The 19262-nt window shown below is 36.9% G+C and overlaps 1 protein-coding gene and 1 long non-coding RNA gene across 6 annotated transcripts in view; one reads left to right on the top strand and one right to left on the bottom strand.

Annotated features, from left to right (window-relative positions):
* The window catches only part of LOC115445883 (KH domain-containing, RNA-binding, signal transduction-associated protein 2), a 156176-nt gene that overhangs the window by 6460 nt on the left and 130454 nt on the right, over positions 1 to 19262 (bottom strand). For 2 of the 5 annotated variants that reach the window (XM_037442103.1, XM_037442107.1), the window contains exons 6-10: positions 13829 to 13975; positions 12879 to 13013; positions 9616 to 9712; positions 3740 to 3893; positions 57 to 224 (exon numbers count right to left, since the gene is read on the bottom strand). In XM_037442103.1, coding sequence (XP_037298000.1) covers positions 71 to 224; positions 3740 to 3893; positions 9616 to 9712; positions 12879 to 13013; positions 13829 to 13975 — 687 coding nt within the window. In that variant the 3' untranslated portion in view covers positions 57 to 70. Of the gene's footprint in view, positions 1 to 56; positions 225 to 3739; positions 3894 to 6299; positions 6415 to 9615; positions 9713 to 12878; positions 13014 to 13828; positions 13976 to 19262 lie in introns of those variants that run through there. The other 3 variants (XM_037442115.1, XM_037442113.1, XM_030172371.2) reach the window with 3 other exon arrangements.
* On the top strand, positions 7740 to 9321 carry LOC115445884. Its single transcript, XR_003938865.2, has 3 exons — positions 7740 to 7816; positions 8070 to 8138; positions 8620 to 9321. It is a non-coding gene; the product is annotated as an uncharacterized LOC115445884 (long non-coding RNA).

The following is a 19262-nucleotide window of genomic DNA, read 5'->3' as shown; positions in this document are numbered from 1 at the left end:
CTCCTGCGACGTTAAAGTAATTTTAGATATCTTACCTATTTGTGAAGTGTACCTACATTTTCTAGTTTTTTTAGTTCAATTGTTCTAAGTTGAGTAGTGTTCCTTCACTGTCTTCCGTCAATATGCAGTTCAACACGGGCTGTGTGAAGTCGCATAGTTTTAGTAGTTGTGCGTGTGTGTGTGTCTGTGGCTGTGTGTGTGCGTGTACTGTGTCACATTTGATTCTGTAAAGAGTTTTTGATTTAATTATAGCCTAGTTGGGTGTGGAACGGACTGCCGAGACGAATGTTCGCAGGTTCAAATCCCAAAAGCACACACTACTGACTTTTTCTAAAAAAATATGTGTGTATTTTTTGTGAATTATCTTGCTTTAACGGTGAAAGAAAACATCGAGAGGAAACATGACAATATAAGTACCTACGGTTGAATCAAAAAGTTTTCTTGGCTCACATTACTATTTCAAAAACTAATAAATAAACTGTCATTTGTCAATGGCAAATGTAAATGTCATTATAGGTACCTCACAACTGTTACTTTTCACTTTTTTTACTGCAAAGTAAAGGCCATTACGTCCTGAGCCGTATAGATGACGCCATTTGGTATTTAAGACGTTTTAGAATAAAATAAAATTCGAACTGAAAATCATGAATGAAAATATCTGAATTTTAAAAAAGGAAAAATATGGAGTTCGTTATTTTAGATAGTGTCATAAATAAACATTTGAGTATGTTGAAAAATTGAAAAATGAAATTTTGTAGATCAATAAAAGAGTTATATAAATTCTCTAGAAACTTCCACCACAAGCAAACCACAAATGTTATATACCGCTCTTTTGAATTACTCTGCATAAACATAGTACTAGTAAATCCGGCTAAACAATGCACGGCGTGGCTCGCGGCACGTTGTCCAGTCCCCTGTTTATTCACCCCAATGAACATTCGGCATATATTTCCTAATTAGCTGACCGCTGACTGCGGCGATAGCCTAGTTGGGTGTGGAACGGACTGCCGAGACTTATGTATGCAGGTTTAAATCCCAAGGGCATACACCTATGACTTTTCTAAAAATTATGTGTATTCTTTGTAAATTATCGCTTGCTTTAACGGTGAAGGAAAACATAGTGAGCAAACCTGCATACCTGATAAATTCTTTATAGGAATTTTGAAGTCGTGTGAGCTCTACCGTACTAGGCCAGCGTGGTAAGGTCTAATCCCTCTTAGTAATAGAAGAGACCCGTGCCCAGTGGGACAGTATATAATACAGGGCTGATATTATATTATTATGATATAACTGACAGTAATTCAGGTTTACATTTTAGTTACCATTATGTTTGGCAGTGGCGAAGGTACATATAACAAGATTCCTGCCTTCCCTTTCTTAATTTATGTATAATCTAATTATCATTAGGAGGATTTGCAGACAGCATTTATGCATATTAGTACCCATATTATACCATGTCTACATTCAACAGTCTATTGCTGGATCACTTTAAAGATAACCATGCAAATTAATATTAACTTTAAAAATAATTAAATTAAAAAAACAAATAATAATAATAATGATAATATTGTCCCGTTGTCTCAATCAATAGCCCAGCAACCAGTCCAGCTGGACGGGTTGCTGGGTTATTGATTGAGACTCGTTATGGAATCTAGCTAGATCCCATCCATAGACCCAGTATAATTCCCATCTTTTCTGCAATGGTCCCTGCACCTTGCAAGCGCTGTCTTTGGCTGTATTTCCTCCATAAGTACATACAGAGAGAGTATTCGCAATATGACGTATAAACCTCATCTAGACTAATGTATCTTAAAGGGGCCTCTACGTGTTGGATCCATGTCCCCACGCAAGCCTTCCAAAAGGACCGGCCTTTATGCCGTGATTTCCCGCAGGAAAGATACAACATAATAATAATCTTTTAAATTCAAAAATTACTTATAACATGTAAGTTATGATGCACGGTGTAGTTTACTATAAGTAGAGAAACACAGCTATCTTCTGCCGTTACACTGCTATATGTGAAAATAATGTAATGTGTGTTCTCTGTTGTAAACTCTCAAAATAAATAAATATTATCTTGCGTCGAGTTCTCTTTTCAAAAAATTCCCTTCGCCACTGATGTTTTGAGGTGAATTTTACTATAGCTATTAGTGGCTTGCTTCCTCATCATTCAATATAAAAATTGTTCCACAGATCTGTTTAACTTTATGTGAAATGTAGAGTTTATTTGAACATTTCGAATGCCTAAATAAATTCAGATGTGGTTAGTGATTATTAGAGCTATCATATTGTGTATCGTTATCGTGTGGTTTTTAATTATAATTGTTATAAATGTATATATCGAAATGAATTTGTGCGAAATTACCAAACCGCATATATTAATTTCCATTGAATGAACTTTATATTGTGTAAAGTATGTTGTGGTTCGATTGGGGGGAAGTCAGTTGATTTAAAATGAGTACTTTTTCTGTGATATACCGACTGTATGTAGAATATCAGTGGCGAAGTGTGAAATATTCTGAAAGGGATCCGACACAACATATAGGTACTAATAAAATAAAATACTTTATTTATCACGTTGGCGAACAAAGTTGCACTTATGATACGTCAAAACAATTTATAAGTGTAATTATTATTATTTCTAAACAACAATTATAATTACTTATATAACTTGGACATTTTAAATTAGGGATACATTTATATTTAAAACAAGGTACAAACCGAAGTAGGTAACCAGTTCGGGCAGGCAGGTAGGGGGAAATAAAAGTATAATAATATGCATATCTGTGGTCTGAAAATTGCTTTCTAATGATAGATTTTATATGGATTACGAAAGGGAAATCGACAGCCGGGTTATATGGACCCTTCGCAACTGTAGTATTATTATATTAACAATCTAACCTTAAAATTAAGTTATTTAAATTTAACCTAAACTTCTAATGATACTATGACTAAGAATATATCCAATAACACCTCTTTTATTGTCTCTTAATTAAAGGGGAGACACATAATGTCTCGCGTATTCCATTTCAATTATGAGTATTAAACTTGTAATTTAGAACATGGTCGGAAGTGTCATTTTGTAATGTACCAAAATTTTATTCTTAGTACATAGTAATTGGATCATTGTTTCTACTTCTTTTCCATTACATTTTGAACTGGAGTGGTTAATTATTGTATTGTAAGGAATTGTAACAAGCATACTCAAGTCTTTTATCCCCCAAGGGGTAGGCAGAGGTGGACCTAGTGCGCCCACTTTTCGAAAGCCTATCGCCATAGCGGGCACACATTCGCGGATACAATAATCAAAAATCACTATTATTTGCGGAGGTCGTAGCCAAGATGTATTATTACAAACGTTAACAAAACAATGGAAACGACATCGTATAAGCGTATCGCTACCATAATATTTTATCGTCGGGTGAATGCCTAATTGTCTCAAGCGACATTAATTTGCGACTCTAATTTTCATACATATTCAAAATCAGCACATTTTTTTATGTGATCTTAACCTATTAAATTTTTTTTTGAAGACATGTTAAATTTTTTTTGAAAAAAAAAATACGCATTTTGTTTTTTTTTTAACCTATTTATTTTTTTTGAAAAGAAATGTCGCTTAAATCACTAAGCCTTTCAACCGTCGATATACATATTTAACGTTAGCGTTAACGATTGTGGATAGGTATCTTGGCTGCGGGTCTTAGTCAAGCTATACTCTAAAATGATTAGCAATACTCACTCATGAGGCGCCGGCCAAGTCGCTTGCTTATGCGTCGCGGCCCGCGCACGCGCAAGGAGCGTCATCACAGCGCGCTTAGTCGGCGACATGGCCGCCCGCGCGCCGCCCAACAGCGGCCGCTTGCGAGCGCTCGCAACCGCCCCACCAGCCGCACCTGTCCAATATGGCGTCTACATGCGTTTTGTTGAAGGTATCTTGGCATTATAAGGGTAATTGGGGATTTTGTACAGCGTTAAGAGTTTTGAAAAATTGCTCGTCATTTTATTACGATTATTGCAGATACGGATGTGGATGCAGAATATACGCAATTGCGGGCTATGAATATTAGTATAATTCCTTGGATATAAAAACTTTTTTATATATACATTTTTACTTATGTATAAAAGGTTGATTTGTACTTGATTATATATAGATATGTGAGATGGTTATATAATAACAGATATACCCTTATTAACTATATGTTATTATAAACGAGACCAAATACCAGCTCGTCTCATTTCATCTTGCCATAAATTAATGGCAAACACGTCACATATTACGTAAAAATTATTACCAAAAACCTCCCAGAATAATTCTCAAATCTATCTATACATATTATAAAACAAAGACCCCATTTCTCTCTGTATGTTATCGATTTTTTCAAAATCTACTGAACGGATTTTTATGAAATTTGATATGGAGATAGTTTAAGACCCTGGGAAGGTTATAGGCTACTTTCTATTCCGGGAAAATATTTAGTGGGACTTTTACTCCGGAAAACTCCTTCAAGCGGGCAAGGCCACGAGCATAAGCTAGTAACTCCGATAAAATAATACTTACTATTATATTGGTATCTATATAAATGCTATCCCGATAATTCGCTTTGTTCCTCATTTGGGTGTAGCTATTTCAATCACTTAATAATTTATAACAGGAAACCTCAATGAGAATGAAATCTCCGAAATTTCCTTATCAACTGCCTAGCTATATTCTATATATGAAATTTATAATTAAATTCTCAGTTCCGGCACCCCAGGGCGTCCAAGTATGAAGGGCAATTGAATTTCTGTATTATGTCCGAATTTTATTTTTTGTTTGTATAATGATTTGTTATGTTTAAGGGAATGTTAGACATTGGAATACAACTATTTTCGGATTTTATCGTGGTTACATTATAAATGTCTTTGTACCATAAATATTCATGATAAATGCTGTAAAAATATACCCATTACCCGTGCTGTCAGAATACCAATAATAAAACCCGTTTCTAATTTAAAATATCATCCAGAAAAAGCAAAAGACCAGTTTCTAATTAAATACGCGACGTTGAAAAACCGATGCCGCAATCAGCCACTAACTCCACAAACTATCGCAGAACCGTATCTTTTTTGCTTCCCAAATCCATACCAAATGGTTTCCAATTAGTACAATGTCTCCGAGACGTTTCAATTAGATTCACGGTTTGGTTCCTTTGATCGTTCATTCATGGATCTTTGAACTGCGACAAGCTTTGAGTTTGTTTCGCGGTTTGAACTATGTTTTAGGAATAATAGGACGCGAGCACAGTTAGATTTTAGAATCAGACAGAATGACATATTCATTTTAAAAGAATTACAGATATTTGCAATCTATCAGTAAATTTTTTTTGTTGAACTAGCTTTATTTCTGGGTAGAAGGACAGTGGAAGGGGTCCGCTATTTGGCTACGTCTGTAGGTTGGATAAAGGAATAGTTTATTGTTTCGTTTTAATCGATTTTGGGAATAGTGTAGAGCTCAGTATATAGACTTATAGAATAAAATATAATGTGAAAAGTTGTTTTATTTTGTTATTTGTTAGATCAGGTAGGGTTCCTTTAGAAGAAATTACTGTGTTTATCTCGTATACCCTGCAAACGGGATACAGTTGAACTCCCGATTTAGTAAGCGCTGTGGCCCCGCCGAATATTGGGAAGGAAATGGGGGAAGACATCTTTGTAGGAATGGCATCTTTGTAGGATCTGCACATGGGTAAAGAAGGGGAAGTTTTCGCGGGCCCTTTTAGGTCTCGACTGAGGGAAGGGACTGAGGGAGGTCAAGACTGTAGGGAGATCATGCGTTGATGATGGTGATTGGTCTCCTTTGCTTAGGTACATAATATTATAGACTGTAGAGTCTACTTGTTATTTCGGAGAATTACAGCCATCCACATAAGTAGCAGAACAAATTAAAAAAATCTAAATCGCGTGCATTTTTGTATTCTTTCCAAAAATAACACAAAGTTAAAATATTTCAATAAAATTAACGAGTATACGCCATTTGTTGTTTTTTAGACACGGCAAAGTGACCTCATGTCACATGATGGTAGGTAGAGTGGGAGTTTAATAGAATGTCGACTGACGAGCGATGATTACCACTCGACAGTCGAGACAATTACGCCGGCCTGTTGAAACCGGATATACACAGGCTGATCCCGGAAGCGACACTTAACTGGGCCACTATGGCGAGTTTTAACCTCTTATGAATTTGTTCATCTATTAATGTGGCTGTTAAAAGACCTATCACATTCCCTATCATATTCCTAAGGGAAACAAAATCGACGTACCGACCTTGCGTTGCGAGCGCGTGTACCGCGGCGGGCTTGACGCCGCGCATGGCAGGGTGGGCATGCAGAACCCCGCCCAGCATCGGGCTGCTGAGGCCCAGGATGTCGCCTCCACCTGTTAGTACGGTTAGAATGTTAGTACCTTTGTATTCGTTAGAATCTCCAGATGTGTTAGAAGCTCTGGTGGAACAGTTAGTACATCCGCGTGTCAGTTAGTACCTTCCTATGTCAGTCACTACCTCACTGTACAAGTTAGTACTTTCCTGTGTCAGTTAGTACCTCCCTGTATCAGTTAGTACCTTTCTGTGTTAGTTAGTACCTCCATTTGTGAGTTAGCACCTTCCTGCCTCAGTTAGTACCTTCCCGTGTCAGTTAGTGCTTCCCTGTGTCAGTTAGTACCTCTGAGGTGTCTATCTCCAGATCCGGTAGATTAGTTAGTACCTCCATTATATCAGATGGTACTATATACTTCTATTGGATTGTTAGTATCTCCAATGTGTCAGGAAGTATCTGGGGTGTATTAGTTAGTGCCTCTGTTAGATTAGTTAGTACCTCATACAGAGCCGATGGTATCTGCGGCGTATTAGTAAGTATATTAAATTAAGGTTATATTGTTATACGGGTTCTTCAGAGGATACAATTTCAGTTTTCTTAATGAGTTTTATTGTGACAATTAGCAGATTTGATGTTAATTTCTCATGCTTAGTAATTTAATAAGATAAGTCGGTCTAGAATTAAGTTTCATGGTTTTTTTTTTATTTGAGCGAGTTAACACTTTCGGGCCAAGATTCTTTTAGCTCATTAACTTGACACAACTAACAATGATTTATAATTTTGATATGCCATAAAAACAAATTGAATACTCGAAATCTTCCCAATTGAGACTATTACATTAACAACGCCTCGATGAAAAATACTGACCGTATTTTTTGTTCATACTGCTTAAAATATGTCAATTCCTCCAAACGATGCGTCAATGTCAAACATGATGTTTATCTACAGAATTACATATTCACCTAGCCGAAGACTTTTTTACATACATATAAATAGTTATATAAAAAAATCTAATTAGAGTGATTGTATAGCAGTTATTTAATTTTGTGTTTTGAATTATAATGATGAGCGTAGCTTTTATCGAAGTTTGAATTTAGCACTGTTAATACTATTATATACTTTATTTTTTTATATAATTATAATTTATACTCTGTAGCTATGTCTTAATAAAATAAAATAAAATAAAACTATTGACGTATATTCAATAGACACGAACGTCTGTATAAACTATTTGTTCAAAATCTGAACTAAAATGGCAACCAAAACGTCACTGTGAACAACAAATAATTTTACTTATTTGACTAATATGTTTTATTGAAATCCAGGTTTACACTTAGACTCGAGTTCTTACACCATGAGGATCATTCGGTAGAAGCTGTCAATATTTACCATATTATAGTCAGTTTGACTGGATTGCAGTTCACATCAGTTGAACGCAGTGAATGTTCAAAACGCCAAATCTGGTACGTAGTATATATAATATATATAGATGCATTTAACTTCTGTGCCTTCTGCTTTTTAAACTTGACATTGGCAGAATTGTCGTATAAACGATACAGGCAAAAAAATAATTTGGATTGGATGGAACACTTTTTCCTTTGTTTTGTGAAGGTATTGTTTTTGTTTTATTTTTATTAAAGGAGCTTGTTACGTCCGCTTTCGTCAGTGTTCACTCAGTTTTCACGGTTTCAAAATATATTCTTCCTTCCGATGCAGGAACCAACAAAAAACTATTTATAATGTCCAAATTGAAACCCAAAGTACGAGGTCCACTGCTCACACAAGGTATAGTATAAGTATGAATGAAATGAAAAATGAAAATGTAATCTCCTAGTCGAATTTTTGGCCACGGCGGCCAATCTTAATGGAGATCAGCCACGCACGCAGGAGATATTATAGTGCACAAGTGTGTGCGCCACACACAAGCACTCTCTGTTCTTTCGGTTCAGTCCGGTGAGACGGCAATCCGACATGACCGGAGAGGGATCAGGCGCAGAACCAACGGCTATACGCGCTTTACGAGGCACAGGGGTCACACCGCCAACTTCCTGACTCCTAGCTGTGACTAATTAATATTTTAAGATGAAAAAACCCAGTCACAATTATTTTGGCTCTACCCGGGATTCGAACCCTGGACCTTAGCGCGGTAGTCGTATTTGTACCGTGTACAATTACAACTAGGCCACCGAAGCAGTCATAAAAATAAGTGTATGTACTTCAAACATTGATACCTAACGAAAACACATAAATCTTACACTGTTTACAGACTTCAAGTACACAGTGTGAGTAAACTACACAATCGTCTACAAGCGAATGTGTATCGACTATGTTAACGAGAAACGTAATTAATTAAATGTTAACTGCAGCTGAAATCCCTCGCCAGTCTCACGAACGACCGTCTGTTAATTATTACCCGTAATTATTTTATTAGTAACCTTGTGCCCGAGTTATGAAGAGTAATTGCAACGAAACCCTACGAAAACTAATGAATGAGATATCGGAATGTATATTTGAAATTTTAAATACATCGAAATATAAAAACGATAAATTTGGGAGAGGTGCAATCAGAAGAAAAGATGAGACTGAAAAAATAAACAGTAGAAACAAACGAGGAAAAGGTCAGAAGCGGTGAAAAATAACATTCGAAAAAAGAACTTTCGATGAAACAGCAAAAAAACAAGCTAAAATCTACAGTATGGTATACGGGCAGTATTTACGATTTCTTAAAAATAAACTCGATGTGATTGTATGCGCTATTACTCTAAAATGATTGAATGGATTTCGACGCATTTACTAGCGTTGAAAAAAAGTTCGGTAAATAGATACTATAAACTACCTTTTATCATTATATGAAGCGAAATTTCGATGTTATTAGACTATAAACTATTTTAATGGAGGGGATGTTATTAAAATTCCAAACTCTTCACACTTCAGATCAAATTCGACTCAGAGGCGTTGATACTAGTAGTCAAGTAAATAGTTTAGTAGTGAATGAATCTCTCCTAGCCGCATATCGGCCAGGGTAGCCAATCTTAATGGAGGTCAGCCTGATACGCAGGAGATATTATCGTGCACAAACGTGTGCGCAATACCCTGCACTCTCTGTTCCTTCATTCTCATAGTTCGGTGAGACGGCCATTCCATATGACTATCACACCGTCAACTTCTTGACTCCGAGCTGCGACTAAGTATATTTATATAATGGAAAAATGTAGTCACAATTATTTAAAATATTTTTTTTTATATGGATGTAAGTACTCACCAAGTATGGAATTCTGTGTGAGCAGGTGGTGGGTGGGGGGCTGCTGCAGGACTCCCCCTCCGACCAGCATACCGTGACCCGTGTGACCGGCAGCCAACTGCGACAAAAACTTATCACAATGAAGTACTAAATCTAGGTTAAGGTATGCTTTCTGGGTCTCTAAACTAGGGATGTTTCGAACAGAACTTAATCTGCATTCTTCTAAGGCCCCGCTAGGTGGAAAGCGTGGTTGGGTGCGATGTTTTTACTATTTTTATACGAGCACTTCAAAGTGACTCCACTGCATCTGATGGTAAGTGAAGTGGGTTCCAATAGAACGTCGACTGACGAGAGATGATTACACCTGGCAGTCGATACAATTATGCTGACCTGATGGAACCAGATATACTCAGGCTGATCCCGGAACGCGACACACGTGGGCTACTATTCCGGGTTTTAACACCTTGTGTACCGTGGTCGCTATCCGGACGGATATAAAATATAATCACGTCGAGTTTAGACCTACCACGCCGAACTACGTGTGGCAGATACTGTATGTCGTCTTATATACATAGTCATAGTAATACGCTTGCCAAGAGTACCAAACACATGACCTGGATATCACACACAGCCACGCTTTCTATCAGCTAAGATCTTAAAGGAAACAGGCCCAGGAACTTTGTAAGGGTTGAGACTATAAATTAACGGGTTGATTTAAGGAGTTTTATTTCTAGGGAGACAATCTCCTCATGCTTCTCCTCTGATGTCGATGGTACATGCAACCCTCACAGGACTTGACTTTTGCTCATAGTTTCTCAACGCTATGGGTCCGGTGGTATCTACCCAAAAGAAGACATAATATAGGATTGTTTTTGTTTAGACCTTGGGGTTAGTGATAAATACCATTTGATGCTGCCACAGTTCAGGAGTTGGGGCCGGCTGTAGGCAATGGCAAATATTCATTTCAAAATAGCAAATTAACACTAATAAGTACTTTATACTTTAAATAGTATAAATTATGTAGTATATACTAAGATCAGGTGGCCCTATTCCGTCTAGGAGGGGAAGTCCGTCTTTTTGCAATTACGGGCGTTCTATTCGAAGGACAGCTTCGGTAACAAGTAAGAGAGTCAAAAATCCCCTACTTACCTATACGGCCGTCAAAGTTGTCCTTCGATTACATTATTCATTACAATAAGACGGTTTTGTCCCCATAAACGGAATAGGGCCCCTGATCTTATATAGTATAAAGTACCTATCTAAAGACAGAAGTATAGAGTGCAAGTATATGGTGTTATTGTATGTGTAATCAATTCTTATAGGGAACGTGCACGACGAAATAGCTGCCATTTAGTGGGGCAATCTGAACCTTATCTATTAATACTTATTATCGCAAAATATGCATTGTAGAGTTGTCCTATGTATAGGTTGTAGTGTACAGATTAAAAGAGGTGAAAAATAACATTACATTTGTTGATAATATAATTTTGTATATCTGATGGCCCAACACGTAAAAAATTATAAATTCAATTGTGTAAAATTTTATGACGTATTCAAGACCTATTTATTCCAAAGTTATGTGTTAAGCGACAAAATTCCATAAACATTTAAAAGACACACATCAGGGCGAATTCTAAAAACATTGACAAATGTAATTTGCAAAAATAAACGATATAAAAACTTACATAAGTATGACTTCCAAAATCATTGAGAAATATCTCATAATGTAATTTGTAATAATAAATAAGTTTGTTCGTTAAATTCAATGTAAGCAAATCTGTAATTAGGTAAACATAAACTCATTTACAACAATAACATCCAAATAATTGCTTCCCATCTAAAAAAACATATTCAAGCCACGCTGTCTGTCAATAATAATCGATCGGAACCTATATACTAACATTTATTAAAAATATAAATTAATAATAATAATATCAGCCCTGTATTATATACTTGCCCACTGCTGAGCACGGGCCTCCTATACTACTGAGAGGGATTAGGCCTTAGTCCACCACGCTGGTCTTGTGCGGATTGGTAGACTTCACACACCTTCGAAATTCCTATAGAGGACGTCTCAGATATGCATGTTTCCTCACGATGTTTTCCTTCACCGTTAAAGCGAACGATAAATTCACAAAGAATACACACATGATTTTAGAAAAGTCAGAGGTGTGTGCCCTTGGGATTTGAACCTGCGGACATTCGTCTTGGCAGTCCGTTCCACACCCAACTAGGCTATCGCCGCTTTTTAAAAATATATTAAATAGAAATTATTATAGGTGGGAAAGGCCCTTTTTTAGCTACACTGTGGCGCTTGTATCAGTTTTTGCAGCCACCTGAAGTTCGTGCACATTCCCTATTACATAATTCTCTAGTTAGTTGTAGGAGTTAAAAACAATTTAGCTTTCAGATTTTTAGAGTCCAGTGTAGAAAATCAAATACAAGTGAATATATATCTTTGGTATAAATGTTTTTACGTAAGATTGAAAGTAAGACGTCTGGTTTGTTAGCAAACTACTTTGTTATTTATGTCGTCCGTGAGTTTAGTTAGTGAAAACTAAAACTTTTTGTTTGTTAAAAAAATAGTATATATAAGAAAGTTTCTCGACGAGGAATGAAAGAATTGTACATTAGTCTTCTAAGAAATTTATGAGGAAACCGTGTGATTAAAATAGTTTCTTAAACTTGCAATGTCTTGATTAAAAAATATGGCTTATTGGCATGCTAATTAACTTAAGCGACATTATTTGCGACATTGAGTTTATATATATTTGGAATTAGCACATATTTCTCCGTCTTTTGAACGTAGTCAAAGTTTTGCGTTAAAAGAATGTTGCATAGCCGCCATTTTCAATAAATAATCCTAATCGCTCTTTTCAACCTGTCAAAAATGGATCAATCAGAACAAAGATTTTTTGACATGCTTACAAATGAGTTATTTTGATTGGTTCATTCGGAATCAGATTAAGATTGAGATAGTTTATTAAAAATGGATGTAGGTCAATCAGCGTGGCAGCAGTCAATATTTTATTTCCAAATAACTGATAAGTAAAGTCCAAACAACTAAGCGATAGTGTCTTTGAACAGAAACATATTGCAATCAATTTTATGACCGCATCTTCAAAAAAGTTAACTGACTGAAAAGAGAAGATTCTGTAATGATTTCTTATGTTTACGCGAATGATAGAAGATTCTGTATTTGTCACGTTCATTTTTTGTATGGTGTACCCATTAAATAATGTTGCAGGTATACCTCATGAGATGCAGATTGGAGACATGCTTACCTGATGATGTGCAGCGAGATGGTCCGGGGCAGGGGTCGGGGCTGGTGGTGAGAAGTCTCGAGCGGTCGCCCCGTGGTTCACCGCGATACCACCAGGCAAGGTCGCTGGCGCAGGCGAAGGCTGCACTCCTGTGATCTGAGGAATCGGGATTATATGAGGCGTATTTTCAAAGCCTATGTAAGAGCAGAAGTAACACGCAAAAGGCTTTTTGTGCTCGTCTTGTCGCTTAGGACATAAAATAGGACATGCAATAAAGTGGATAATGCAATCTGGGGTTATTAAATATATTTTTTTATACGGCAAAGTGACCCCGCTGCTGATAGTAAGTGGAGTGGGGTCCAATAGAATGTCAGACGAGAGATGATTATCCCTGTAGTCGACACAATTATGCCCTCCTGTTGGAACCGGATATACACAGGCTAATTATTATTATTTATTTTTTTTAATTTTCTTTTTCTCACACACAGTCATAACAGAACTATTCCAATGCGACAATGTGGGGTAACTAATATTAATTAAAATAAAAAAAAAAACAAGTATAAAACAAAAAACAAAACAATCATAAACATATTAAAAACATTGAACAAAATAAAACATAAAATTATTAAATACTAATTATTAGGTGTAACAGAGAATAAATAACAAAATCTTTGCCAATTCACTCCACTTACATGCCAAAATATCTGTTTTGGCATGTACCTCATTAATGGCCCTAATCGCTCGGGTGAAAGCCGCTTTTGCCAATAAATTAGTCCTAGCCGCCGCCTGATCTCGGAAGACAACACACTTGGGACACTATGGCGGGTTTCAAAACATTGTGTACGGTGACCGCTATCTGGGTGGATATAAAGTATATCCTACCATCAGCAATGATGTGTGATATGTGTTACATGGCACCTATCCAGGCAGACTCTCACATATGAGAGACCTACCAGCAAATTTATATTTACCCTTTGCTTATGTGTATCTCGCAGAGGCAGTGTTTCCTCGCTGCCACTCCTCGAGGAGTCTGGAGGGGTGAGCCTCCTCTGCTCGGTCTGCGAGGACAGGATCTGCATTTCTAGCATCTGCTCTTGTCTGATGTCGTCGTTGTAGTCCTGCAACAGATCAGATTAGAGTAGAGAGCGTCTGGGTCATCTGATACAAACAAGTTAACGCTGAGGTAACGTTGTAGTGAAATGACTGAAGTGGTATATTGTAAGAGAGAGACGTTGAAAAAACAATTTCAGACAACTATAGCGGCCATAGCCTATTTGGGCATGAAACGGACTGCCGACACGAATGTCCGTAGGTTCAAAACAAAAGGGCACATTCTTTGTAAATTATTGCTTGCTTTAACGGTGAAGGAAAACATCGTGAGGAAACCTGCTTACCTGAGAAATTATATATAGGAATTTTAAGAGCGTGTGAAGTCTATTAATCTGTACCTACTAGGCCAGCGTGGTGGACTAAGGCCTAATCCCTCTCAGTAGTAGAGGAGGCCCAACAGTGGCACAGTATATAATATAGGGTTGATATGTTATTATACATATTATTATAATTTTAAATAAAATAATAAACACATTAAAATGAGAATTTAACTCAAGAGGACTATGGCACGTAAAATAATGTCTGTCTATATAATGCAGTTAACAAAGGGCTTGTGAACTTAAAAGCAAATTTTAATTTGTATTTTCCAAGAGGAAAAAATACTGCTAAGTGACTAAACGATTCTTCAGCACAAACTACGCAAATGTTAGCCTTAGAGAAAGTAAAACACAAGCACAATACCTACATAATAAAACACATAGAAATCTATTAGACGCGGCACGTGTGGTAAATATGCCGTTGTTTATTCTGTGCGGATGTGGACAGTAAACGGGATTCGTCGTACGTGACCGTTGCGTGTCCCTACCTGCTTAAACGGTATGGCGGGGATGGATTGTGAGAAAATTCCAGATAATTAAATATTTACACACACACACAACATCACGCATTTATCCCCGAAGGGGTATGCAGAGACGCAACCAGAGCACCCACTTTTCGCCAAGTGTGTTCCGTCCCATGATGTGATAAGGGGCGAGCCTATCGCCATATCGAGCACAAATTCTAGACTACGAGCTGATACTGAGCAGAAAAACCCAAATATCATTTTGCCCTACCCGGATTCGAAACCCAGGACCTCGGAGCGCTGTCGTACCGCGTATGCAATACAACTACGCCATCAAGGCAGTCAAAACCTGCTGGCCAAGGCAGTTAATTAAATATTTCATAGTCGTCGCGGTATTTTATTTAGCAGGTGCATACATATTTGAGACTATCACTCGAGGCTTTCTCCGTGCGTGGTAATATTGCTATGTTTTGTTTGGGATAAAAAGGACTATCTCTGTGTGAAAACTTCACTCAAACCCGTTCAACTTCTGCAAACTTCGCATCATCCTCGTATACTTTCACATACGTCATGATATCAGTGGGTCCAGCAGACGACCTGCCACAGACCGCATTTTAAGGAAGCAACCTATCATATTTTAATTCTCGATAATAGCGATACTTGTAGGGTCTATAATAATCCTATGATTCTAGCCGGAACTAATAATACTAACAAAAAAAATCACTGAAATCAGTAAGTGATTTTGGAGATTTAATTCAAAAAGATCACCCAAATTGCCAACGTTTAAGTAGATTTTTCAAAATTAGCGTTTTTTTCTGCTGATTTTTTATAATTATTCTTTGATACTAACGTCGTCCTGATAATAGAAACACAACAAAAATTGATATATATTTTAATGAATGAATCCGTCCTAGTCGAATTTCGGTCACAGCGGCCAATCTCAACGGAGATCAGCGAAGTACAGAAGATATGTGGCACAAGTGTGTGCGCAATACACAGGTGCATTATCTGTTCCTTCATTCTCATAGTCCGGTGAGACGGCGATCCGACATATCCGAAGACAGATCTCGCAGGACCAAAGGCTTTACGTGCTTTCCGAGCCACGAGGGTATCAAACCGTCAACTGACTCCGAGCTGCGACTAAGTAATTTTTAAGACAGAAAAACCCACAATTATTTTAGCCCGACCCGGGATTCGACTCCAGGATCTCAACGTTATATTCCTACTCGTACCATATACCTACAACTACGCCACCAATGCAGTTTGCGGATTCAATATTCATATCTATATACCTATAGATAACATTCTATATTTCATACAACACTTTAGAACCATACTTTTTAGTACATCCATTCCGTTTCTGTAAGTAGTCATAAAAATTCATACAGGTATGTCGGATGCATCGTAAAATTGCAAAGCCATTTCTGTTGCACTACAGAGCTCATAAATATCCGGCAAAATTATAACATGGAATGATATACTTCAATGGCCCAGTTGTATTGCGGTTGGACCGTGCTAGGGCCGTGGGTTCGACCTCCGGGTTGGGATATGTGATATTGCTTTTGTATCAGTCCGGTATGGTGAATTTGTGCCTGACAATGACACGATTCCCACTATGGGACGGAATATACAAAAAGTGGTTGCCACAAGTGCCTACCAGTGGTGAAAGGTGAAATTTTGCAAAAGGCAACCCGTCACAACATATGCATACTAATAGGTACTAATGGCGTCTGCAAATCATTCTAATTAGATTTTACATAAACTTCGAAAGGGAAGCCGGCAGTAATGGGCTTATATGGACTCTTTGGCACTGCTGCCTACCCTATAAGAGATAAAGGCGTGAGTATGATGGCTTGATATATGGAGCACACCAGCCAACGATGTTGGCAAATATTTCCAACAAACGCATTCGCTCGTCGCTGCGAAATTAACTTGAAGTGTATTTGCCTAATTAAAAATAGATCGCATAATTGCGATCGTGCTGAGTTTGAGTGAATGCCAATATTTACGGATCTGATAGCTGTGAGAGATGAAATTTGTATTGATGCGATTGTATAACCTGCTATAAAGTTACTGATTACTATTTTTATATAAACACGGCGAAGTGATTTTGCTACACCAGATGCTTTACGTGGGATTGAATAGAGTTTGGCTGAACAGAGATGATTATTCGTTGCCATAATTATGCCAGCTTGTTTGAACCGGACATATACAGGCTGATGCCGAAACGCGACATACTTCGTGGACCACTATAGTTGGTTTTTTTTTTAAGGGTACGGGGTAGCACCCCACTGCACCTTGTAAGTGGAGTGGGGTCCAATAGAATGTCGTCTGACGAGCGATTCTTTGATGATTTTTGGTACAATGTTAGCTGAAGTAAGCACTATCACTACGTAGTATAAAACAAAGTCGCTTTCTCTGTCCCTATGTGTGGTTAAATCTTTAAAACTACGCAACGGATTTTGATGCGGTTTTTTTAATAGAGTGATTCAAGAGGAAGGTTTTTTATGTATAATAACATCCATTAAATAGTGGAGAAATATTGCACCCGTGCGAAGCCGGGGTCGCTAGTTAGGTATACAATACAACACGAGTGTTATGAATGCTGGCTCGCAGCGTACTGATTTATTATTGCATCTACAGAGGCGTGTATATAGCACGCTATACTTATACCTATAAGCATAATAAAAAGAAAATTCATAATTCCTGAGAGGGTTATGCACTCATATGAATATTTAAATTAACTTATTCCATATTTTACGAGCATTTAAATGAACTGCTCTAAACAATAATAAAAAACAATTGTTTTTTTCTCCTCTCTTTATCATGTACTGTAGTCTTTATCTTAAACTGATTTTGAAAAGAGCAACACCAGAGTTTCATGCCCGTTCTTCTCTGGTGAGAACTGCTTTCCGAACTGGTGGTAGAGTTAATATTGACGGAATCTAAATAATGCATAACATTTTACGGATCCAAATAAATCATTTCAGTTCATTTACGTACATAACAAAGACGAATATTTATTTATATATTGCACTTTATTGTACAGCCAAAAATAATAGCACAAGAAAAGAAAAAAGTACAAATGGCGATCTTACAAGGCAATCTCTTGCAGACTTGTTTCGTTTTTAACGCAATGTCAAAACACTGTATAATTTTATCTTGATAAAGTACATAATGGTAAAGTTCCACGAGTGGAGCAGCTAGCAAAACATTGTGCTGCTACATATTTCAGAGAAGCAAATAAGCTTGAGTTTCACGGAACCATCTTGAATTTGGATGATAAACATCAGAATTTCCTAGTTTTGCGAGACGTAACTCAGAGCGATGAGTGCCGTTTAATAATCCAGTTTCCTCGAGATATTTTATAGAAATGATAGCGTAAGGAAACGGAAGTGCTTTAAGCTGCTGTCGAGTACTTTAGAGATTTAAGGCGACGCGTAGACGTTACTGCGGCTGAGAAACATTCGGCATAGATACTGACGGTTTATTAAGTTAGCAATTGTCTGCAAGAAGTTGGTACTGTCTTTAAAGTTACAGATCTGTGAGGTTTGGGTTCGATTCCCAAACGAACAATTATTATTGTTGTTAATGTAACCTTTGTTGTGTTATTATTTTGTATGTGTTCTATTTTATAAATATTTGAATGTTGTTGTTTTGTTGTTTGCTTAGTTACTTACTCTGAAATAAACACTCGTGTCAATAACACAATTTTTTTACTTAATTTTATAAATAACTCAGAACATTTATACTAATTACTTCCAACAATTATAATGACTTTTTCGATTATAAAAAATACAGTTGCCCGGGGAGGAGTTTTGTCGCTGATATAGCGATAGGCTATTGCAATGAGTATCATGGAACATTCTTGATGGTCTCATCGACAGTGGTGAAGGGTTCATATTAATCGATTCCTAGCGGCTTCTCTTTGTGTAGAATCTAATTATTATCAGAATGATTTGCAGACATATTTATGCATATATTCTGCAGTGAGATTTATTTATTTATTTATCACAAATTAATGTAAGTTTACAGTACTGACACCAAAACACTTACATTTTCATTAACAAAAATTTTAAACATAAAATTTAACAAATATAAACTCTATAAAACAAAGGATATCATTATTTCTTAACTAAAATTAAATTATTAAAAATTTAATACCTATACATATACTATGTGCACTTATTATAAACTAGTATATAATAAGGGCTGATATTATTATATTTCATTATTTATCTATGCCTATTAATACCTATATGTTGTGTCGGGTTGCTTTTCGGATTTCACCTTTCGCCACTGCTCAGCTAAAGATGTTTTTGAAACTTAAGTCGGTTCAATGTCCGCTCGATGTTATACTCCCGATTGACATTGGATCCTAAACCCGGCGATGCCAACATTTATTGATGGTAGGTAGGTCTTTCATTATGTGAGAGTCCGCCTGGGTAGGTACTACCGTGATGTCTATGTCTGCCGCCAAGCAGCAGTGTGTAGTCACTGTTGTGTTCCAGTTT

This window comes from Manduca sexta, chromosome 4, assembly GCF_014839805.1.
Source record: "Manduca sexta isolate Smith_Timp_Sample1 chromosome 4, JHU_Msex_v1.0, whole genome shotgun sequence".
Classification (NCBI taxonomy): domain Eukaryota; kingdom Metazoa; phylum Arthropoda; class Insecta; order Lepidoptera; family Sphingidae; genus Manduca; species Manduca sexta.
The sequence above is the reverse complement of the archived record's forward strand: the minus strand, read 5'-3'. Positions and strand labels throughout refer to the sequence as shown.